Source organism: Sander lucioperca, chromosome 16, assembly GCF_008315115.2.
Source record: "Sander lucioperca isolate FBNREF2018 chromosome 16, SLUC_FBN_1.2, whole genome shotgun sequence".
Classification (NCBI taxonomy): domain Eukaryota; kingdom Metazoa; phylum Chordata; class Actinopteri; order Perciformes; family Percidae; genus Sander; species Sander lucioperca.
The window spans coordinates 21969462-21978515 of NC_050188.1; the positions used below are offsets into that span (position 1 = coordinate 21969462).

The 9054-nt window shown below is 39.2% G+C and overlaps 1 protein-coding gene across 5 annotated transcripts; it reads left to right on the plus strand.

The window, feature by feature from the left end:
• The first annotated feature begins 746 nt into the window (after nucleotides 1–746).
• Nucleotides 747–6976, plus strand: dazl (deleted in azoospermia-like). Of its 5 annotated transcripts, none has more exons than XM_031323214.2 (10): nucleotides 747–987; nucleotides 1806–1928; nucleotides 2754–2845; nucleotides 3995–4046; nucleotides 4137–4203; nucleotides 4327–4466; nucleotides 5012–5092; nucleotides 5339–5389; nucleotides 5813–5883; nucleotides 6643–6976. In XM_031323214.2, the coding sequence occupies exons 1-9, from the start codon at nucleotides 985–987 to the stop codon at nucleotides 5855–5857; spliced, it is 654 nt and encodes a 217-aa protein (XP_031179074.1). In that variant the 5' UTR covers nucleotides 747–984; the 3' UTR covers nucleotides 5858–5883; nucleotides 6643–6976. The 5 variants fall into 5 exon arrangements, with proteins under 5 accessions (XP_031179074.1, XP_035849209.1, XP_035849210.1 ...); XM_035993316.1 differs by having other exon boundaries at nucleotides 6654–6976; XM_031323215.2 differs by having other exon boundaries at nucleotides 850–987; nucleotides 1815–1928.
• Nucleotides 6977–9054: the final 2078 nt, after the last annotated feature.

A 9054-nucleotide genomic window follows, 5' to 3' on the forward strand; every position in this document is an offset into this window, starting at 1 on the left:
GGTAACCCACCCCAACCACCTGTGTATTATTTAAATTGTGTTAACTGTTATTGTTTTATTTACAGTAGACGTTATGAATCATTGTATTGTTACTATGTAAACTTTGTTGACCACAGAAAGAATGCTCCTACGATGCAAAAAAAGCTAGCTAGTTTCCCCATTAGCTAGCTTTTTTTCATTTAGAAAATGTTGTGGGCGGTGCCCTTGCTCCTGAAACAGGTGGACCAGATAGCTAGGCCTAACGTATATTTCGGTTTTATTTCTGTTTTCAAAAGAGAATAAAGCTCAACGCCTATATATATGTTTTATTTCTGTTCTCAAAAGACAACAATGCTCTGGGTTGGGTTAGTGGGTTGTCCTAATAGTTTAACGTTACCTGGAAGCATCACCATCCAGCAGTTGCATTCTGCCCGATTCTGCCCTCTGCCTCTCCCTCAGAATAATGTGCCTTCAAATGGGACTAATTAGTGGGTGATGGATGAGATCTAAGAGCTCAACCATCTGGCCAAAAATATACATTTCCATCAATGTGTACTCAAAAAAAATCCAAATAGAATTGAATACAATATGAAATCACACAACATTTTAGATTTTCACATATAAACTATAAAATGTCCCCGAGGAAAATTGTTTTCAGTTGTGAAGGAGTCCTGTGGGAATTATGTATGTATTGTGCAGGACAATTGCTTTTTATTACAGCTTTTGTGATACATTTGCATTCAATTATTTAAAGAAATTATGGTCAGAGTGACGGCAAACCCAAAGGTGTGTCGCCTCTTGATACAACCTCTTCAAGCTAACTATTTAAAATTGAACTTTGTATAACCTAGCTATAGTTACGGTACTTTTGATAGGATGTTAGATTAGTCATGTGGACTAGGCGTGGTTTCGACTAATGTGAGGTGGCTGTTGTTGGGCAGAAGAAGCGCCGCAGCTTGCTCTCGAGTCCGTCTGGCTAACTTATTAGTTTTAATTATTTTAGATATGGTAAGTTTCAACGACAATTCTATGTGCACAACAATAAAATGTTGGAATTCTAGCCATACAATCGCTGTATTTAATTGTATGCATTGTTGACTTATTAATCAACATGCTAGCTAGCCAACTGTGCTAACATCAGTGTTCGCTGACGTTAGCTAGCTAGCTAACGTTAGATAATTAGCGACCTTCGCCTTGAGAACCGAAAAAGGCGCACTAGCAGCTGGTAGCTAACATTAGCTGGGGCTAACACACTTAAGCAGTATTTAATATTAGCTAGCAACAACTAGCATTAACGATAACTTAGTCTATCACTGTTGACTGTTTTTGTCAGTGCTATCCACGTAGGACAGATCAAGGTTTGCTTGTTGAAGTCAATTTAACTTGGACCAGTTAACAATTAGCATAACAATGCAAACTAAGTTAGCACTATCATATTGCCGGGAATGGTTCGTGTTATAACTTAACATTAACCCACAGAATAGTAAAAAACAAAACACAATTTCATGTTGTTATGGCATTTGTTGCTGATGCTACAGCTGAAAATACACAATTTAATTTAGCTTAAACTAACCTTATAAAATCCGACCCAACTTCAATGGTTAATCTTACCTTTATCAAGTCAACAGTTATCACGTGGAAGCAGCGCCAGATAGCTAACGTTAATTCAAGTTCTAAACATGCACAAGTCAGTGTCATTATCTTGTAGGTTCATTGTACAGTACTTGCCCATAAGTATTTATTGGACTGTTGTCCCTGAGAATGTACACGTTTTGTGGCATTATCCTATCATGCAGCTCAATAATCAAACGTTGTTTTATTGTAAGGATAACCACAAGCCCAGGAGCAGCAACCAGACTTCCCCTTCCCATAAACTGTCAAATGGCTACATTCTACCTGAGGGCAAACTGACTCCCAACGCCCTCTTTGTTGGTGGAATTGACATGAAGGTAAGACCAGCGGTGCATCTCATATAATTGCCTCCTTGAGTCCTCTACTTGCCTCTCTTCCCTATTATTATTATTATTATTATTATTATTATTATTATTATTTATATTTATTATAAATATATAAATTATGGGAGGAGAGAGGCAACAAGCAAATGTGTTTTAGAGGGATGAGATGTCCTTTCTTCTGAAGCGTCACGTGAATTCGTCAGCTGTATCTTCTCTTAAAACATCCATGAGCTGTATGGGCGGAGTTAGCAACTCCTTCAGCTGCACGGCTTCCGGGAAGGCTGCTGTCCTGTACCCTCGCCTACAGCTCCTCGATGATCCTCCTCGAGCATCCTTGATGCTCGCTCCTCAGTCCTCAGGGCAGAAATTAGAGCTTTGAGACGGCCTTCACGGAGGAGGGACAGAACCACAGAGGAGCTATCAAATAAGGGCCATGAGATGCAGCCCAGATGTATTAAGTTCATAACACATACCAAAGTTTTATTCTACTGTAAAAAAAAAAAAAAAACACCTAAAATGTCAATGCCATAGCACGTTCGAATGTGTCGCCACTTAAATTCAGTAGATTGATGCTGTAAGTTACATGTTAAATTAAGAGCTGGCAATACAATCACATCTGCACTGAAATCATTTTTGTGTAACTTCACCTCGGACAGATTAAATTATACACCAACTAGGTCTGCTGTATGAAAAAGTTTGAAAAACCACTGTTTTGAACAAGTGCACTGCTTTTCTTCTACAGTACACACTGGAGTGAAGGTGGTAAAGTATAGCTACTAAAATCCAGTTTTTCACTTTGAAATTCATTTCAACCTTCAGGTAGATGAAAATGAAATGCGGGACTTCTTTGCAAGATATGGTCCCGTAAAGGAAGTAAAAATTATCACATACCGTGGAGGGATCTGCAAAGGGTGAGTTTTGCTGTTTGGGTACCCTCGGGTTTGGGTGCTACATTTTTACAATACTGGGTGCCTTGTTTTTTGTTGAGTTTGACTCTTTAGCGATGGGCAAATGAAGCCTTGTGAAGCTTTGGGGCTTTCTATCAGTTAGTGCTGAAAAGGATTCAAAGCTTTGGGGCTTTAAACAACAGCAAATAGTGACACTTGGTGGCTTGCAAAATGTATAGCAGCCCTTCAAGACGGGCCCGAAGCACTTCAACGCCTCGGATTTTAATAGTATAGTCTCATATGTGCAATACAAGTTCAACAAGCCTGTGTGTTGTCATTAAATCTGTAATTCTTTTGATCAGAAGTGCTGCATTAAATGTAGATGGTATTGTGCAATATGTTACAGTAAATTAATTAATCTAATTAATGCATTATCTAAAAAGCCTAAACCTTTTGGCTGGCACCAAACCTTAATGTACCTTTTTGGTGTAGTTTAGGTCCATGTATTTATGTATAACATTTCATATGAATTGCAACGTGACTGGAGAATTCATTCATTTATTTTTATTTCGAACAAAACTAAAAATACATATACACATACAGTATATACTTATATCTATAAAATAAAAAAGTGTGTAGCAACACACCAAAGGAAAAAGAACAATATCCATACAGTGTTTACAAATAATATTAAAAATACTATTACAATTTGTATTTTCAAAAATGTGTCCGAATGATATTCATTAAAATAGCTTATTCATTGTGTGACCTTTTTACTTGTTATCAGGTGTAAATGTTTTTATACCTATTACCGTATATCTCATCGCCATATTCCTCAGTTCTATTTAGAATAGTAACATAGTTTAACAGCAAAACAGTCCAACTGAATGAAGCGCTTTCCAAAGCTTGTACTGCACTCGTGACCTTCAGTGAGACATTCGTGACGCATGAATGCAGAAATGGTTTTGATTCATTAATTTTCCTCGTTAAAGAGTGTTGGCTGTATTTGTCAGTTAACTTGTGTGACAGTGTGTGGGTGTAAACTGGGGGATTGTTTATTTACATCTCAGTTTAATGGATATTCAATAGCTTATTTCATAACTTGGTTTGAGCTTAGATTTTTCTTCCATATTTTAAATTAGATATTGAGGAAATGTTTCTGTTTGTTCCTAGGTATGGGTTTGTTTACTTCAATGAAGAGGTCAACATTCAGTCAATCATTGAGGTGAGTGGATGTCTCTCTGTGGAACTGTCGTTCTATTATTTTTTGTCTGCAACTGAGAGTGATATTTCCTCTGTTAATATTTTACCATAGCAACAGATCAGTTTTAAGGGCCGGAAACTCAAGCTGGGCCCTGCCATTATGAAAGAAAGGAGCTCTCGTATGTATTCCGATACACTTCACAAGAACTTCATTGGATGTTTGATTGGCAGTGAAAATGCAAGGTCTGGCCACTAAATGTACATTTCGTTCTATCATTTTTTTATTTTTTTTCTTCATCTAGGGTCCATGCCATCCCGTCTGTTTGGCCCGGCTCCCTGGATGAGCCCCACTCAGTACTTCTACTGCGCCTGCTGCTCACCCATGGGAGGGGCTATGGCACCACCTTCGCCCATCCTCAATGGAGGCAGCCCCTACAATCAGGTGACGCACATAGCCAAGCTATCGATCTCATTTCAGTAAGCAAGCAGATTTAATAATAAAAATAAGAAGAAGCTGTCATGCCAAATAAACACACTGTGTGGCTTTAGTGATGCTGTCACATTACACCTTTCTGTTCTTTAAATTAAAATAATAATTTAAAATAAAATAACCTTATTTTCTCTGAGGGGAAATTGGCTCATTATCACAGCCAAGAATAGAGGTGCACGGCAGAGAGCAATTTACTTTTCAAATTATTATATTTTGCAAATAAAGTTGGCAATGGCATGATTAATGTCATTGCTAATAATATCAAAAAAAAGAAAATTGGTGAATTATTCAAACAATACCAACTGTCAAACACATTAGCAGTTGTGGTGGAATCTTTGCAAGGACACTAACATGAGAAAGAGAGAGACTTATTGCTGTAGCCTTTCAGTCTGTTTCAAGATATTAAATATGTATTTTAACATTCGCTGAACAGTTTGCTATATAAACGTACATCTCTGCACTGTGGTTTAAAGTGTTTGTCTTGGCTCTCTATGCAGCCGTACTCTTACTCCAACTTTGGAGGGGTCATGATCCCACAGATGCCAATGAACTACGCACAGAACGCCTACGCCTACCAGGTACACACACACACGCACACACACACACACACACACACACTTACACTAATTAGTCAACAGCATCCCATGCAGGGTCTCCTAGGCACTGCACATATGCTCCTGCATATGAGATGAAGGGTTTAGCCTGGCTTAGGTCCACCTGTCCCAGCCTGCCCCACACTCCACATCCCCAACTCCTTCAGAGACAAGTCTGGGTTTGTCTGTTGCCCTCTGTCTCACCACTGACCCCTCTCCCCCTACACGCAGTACACTCCACCTCACTGGATGGCGGACCAGAGGACACGGCCTGTCAATCAGGTGACTCTACATTTAGTGAGAATAGGTGTAGATGTCAGTATGAGTAGTAGTAGTTTCAAAGCAACGCAAATCACATTTGAGAACCTTGTGCGATGAAAACATTGATGGGAGACTTTCAAAATCCACTGGATTAAGTTGAATGTTTTATTTATGTATTTTATTTTTTTTCTTCTTTTCCATTCGTGTTTGTGGCAACAAATTGTCCTCAAACTGCAATGTCCATGCAGGCCACTAGATGGTGTTGTCTGGTCATTGTTCACATCCTGAAGAATGGACTGTGCAGCTTCTGAACTTGATTTGGTGTACTTGACAATTCTTTTTATTTTTTTGGGATTCTGTTTTGTGACAGCTGTTTTTGTCTTTAATACATTTCTGGGAGATTGTTCTCATAAAGCTGTTTGTTATGTTAATGTCTGTTTCCAGAACTTTGTGGACTGCGGAGTCCAGACTATGATGACTGTGCTGTAGTCTGCAGCTACTGAGCCCCTTGCCAGGTAAAAACACTACTTCAAATTAATGTCATACAAGTAATACAGTAGGTAGCAATGTACCAATGAGGGCCAAGCATCTGCAAGCTTGCACACCTTTTCTCTAGAAGGAAGAGGTTGATCAGTGCAAGTACAGTACTTTATGGTGTAGTGTTTGGTTGGAAGAAGAACCTGCATATAGTTAGCCCTCCATTGTACATGGTTGCCTATCCCTGTTTAGCTGCTTCACAATCACTTTGCGGAACTTAGTGTGTAAACAACTGTGGGATTAGCGAGAAAGTCACTGAAAGAGAGTGCTTAAGCGAACTAGTGTAGGTTTAAATGTAAATCGGATAATTAGCCGCTGCAATGAAGAGATGGCGAAATGAACTGGGTTGAGCTACCGACACAAGATGCTATTGGCAAACAGAACGCCGTCAACTGGAAATGAGGCAGTATGCTTACCGCTGCACGTCAGCTAAACTGGATGCAGCACAGCCAAGCCGGTGTAGCCACTTTCATTGATTATAGTGGAAGCGTAGCGTTCAATGTAGCCTGCCTGTCAGACTGGTGATCTCAAGTAACTACGATGGGACGATATGAAAAAGAAGGGCTCGCACAAGCCTAATTCTTTACCACAGTTACACAAATTGGTTAACAGTTTTAATCTGACTGGCTTTTGAAAGGACTAATCCTGCTTGGGTGTGTAATTGAAGGAGGGAACCGTTCTTAGCTCTTAGATGTGTTTTTATTTATGTATTTATTTTTTGTCTTCTGCTCCCTTAGATGTTCTACAGTGAGTCAAAATGCGGACAGGATGACATCTTGATGTTCCAGAATGGCTGGAAGCAACCCAACGTCTCACACTGTTTCCTGAATGCCCTCCTCTCTCCCCTCACTTTTTGAGACCCATTTTAACACCAGACTGCGGGAGCTCTCCACTTTTTCTGTAATTTGTCACAATCACTTTGACCACGACGGGTAGGGACTACTGTTGTGTAGTCAAACCGCTTTTAACCCACATGGATCACAGGGACAGAAGAGCAGCGCACCCCTCACCGTACCAGCTGATATATGGGCTCACATTCCTTATTCTTGTTTGTATACCTTTGTTAGTAATCCCAAAGAAAATGGAAGAGACTTTTAAGCTCACCTTTTGTGCCTATTTATATTTTATGTTTAATTTATTTTTGGAATTATTTTAAATGTTTGGTTGGTTGGGGGGGAGGGTTAAGCCTCTGCAAGGGCTCTCTGTACATATAATAAGTATGTTTATAAATATTGTAACAATGTCTAGACAAATCTGGTTGTTCAAGCATTGGAGTAGAATGATACTTTAACTTCAGTTCAAGTCTAATGCCCCTCTGATTAAGAAATTGTATTAACTTGTGTACTACAGTATAAGGGCACTTGGTCATTCCATTAATTTCAAGCATTTACATTTATTTTCTGCTCCATTCTGTTTAATTGGGTGTCGATTGAGGCAGTAAATGAACAGCAATTTTGTCACACTATAGCGCCTCATCAGTATCACTGATTTTTTTTGTCTTGGGGAAACACCAATTTTATTGTTGAAGTTGAATTCCACACACTGATCATCTGTGTTGCGTTTCTAAACTGCCCCATCCTGTGACTGTTTGTTTTTTCTCAAACGGTTCCAGAGTTACACACGCATGGACAATCACGGCATCATTTCTTCTCCCATTACTTGCCAATCAACTTTTCTTTGAAAGAAAGAAGAGAAAAAGTGGAAAGCGGTTTTTAATCCACACTGTAGATGAAGGACATGATTTAAAGTCAAGTGCTCTGTTTCTTTGGGAAAAATAGCATTCACTGTACTTAGTTCACTTTATACTGGTTGTTTTTCTCTGGGTTTTAATCTAGACGCAAGTGATTTTGCACAAAGTATTTTACTGTCGTATGAGTGAACAATAATTATATATATATATATATATATATATATATATTCTTTTCATTAAGTGCACTTCATTTGTGTTCCGTTAACAATATACACTTAAAGCGGCTTTGTATGGTTGGAGATGCACATTTGGTAATTGGTGTAGATCACACATTTTCTTTCACTTGACCCAGTTCTGCATAGTTGTAAGGGCATTGGCCTCAGGGTCTCCGGTGCGCAGACATCTGATTGTATTGATAGAATTGTTTTGTTCAGAGAGCCTGGACACTGCACTGTTTAACGTTTGCTTAATTTTTAGTGCTCATGTGTAAGCAGGGTTTGAATGTCTGTTTGAAAAAATAAAAGTTGAAGTATCTTATTCATTTATTTTATTTAACCAGGTAGGCCGTTGAGAACAGGTTCTCATTTGCAACGGCGACCTGGCCAAGAAAAGCATAAGCGTACAAGACAACATATAGTTTCACATTCAACATAGTACAAGAAAACAGAATATAATAGGCTACAAAGGTACAGATTAAGTAGGCAGTTCAAGCCAGTGCAAAGTGAGGTGTAAGTAAGTCGATGGATATGCGAAAGTGGTATGGTGATAACATAATATACATGAAGCAGACAATATAACATTGCTGAGAAGTAGTAAAGAGTCAGAATACAGTTAGTGCCATTTAAATTGTGGTCAAGATAGTGATGTGGATCCAGTGATCAGTTATAACGCAGTGTATATAAATAGATAGTCTATATGAATGCTGAGAAGTAGTGAAGTCTTATGGAGGTCCTAGGTTATTTTGCATCATTGTAAACACTGTGGTTGTCTATTTTCTGGGATATTTATTTGAAAACTTGGTGATGATGTTAGAGCATGGAGCTTTCAGACTGCAATGTGTCCACCTCTGCCACTCCCAGCATCCATAAGCCTGTCAGTGGCTGCTGCTTTTCAGTCAGGGTTGGATTCCCTGTCTTCCCTGGCAACAAGCCCATCATTTCTTGGTCACAGAGCGTTTTGTTTTTGTCACAGTCTAGTGGTGTGACTGGGCTCCCCAGGGTGCCCTGTCCAGCCCGTGACCACCCATCAGCCCCACCCACCTACAACCCAGTCAGACGTTTCTGAATTATGGATAAGTCTGGATCTTATGAAATATGAATTTTCCAAAGGAGACCTTTGAAAAACACAAACACCTTGATAACCTTGACGGGAGACCCACATCCACATGTGACTAACACTGAACCAAAAACTTAACACTTTCACTAATTGGTTCCATGTCTATGATTGGTGCAAAAATATC

Coding starts and splice junctions, on each gene's coding strand:
- dazl (XM_031323214.2), top strand. Junction 4,204..4,326: donor TATGAAAGAAAGGAGCTCTC/GTATGTATTCCG, acceptor TTCTTCATCTAG/GGTCCATGCCATCCCGTCTG. Junction 5,390..5,812: donor GGACACGGCCTGTCAATCAG/GTGACTCTACAT, acceptor GTCTGTTTCCAG/AACTTTGTGGACTGCGGAGT.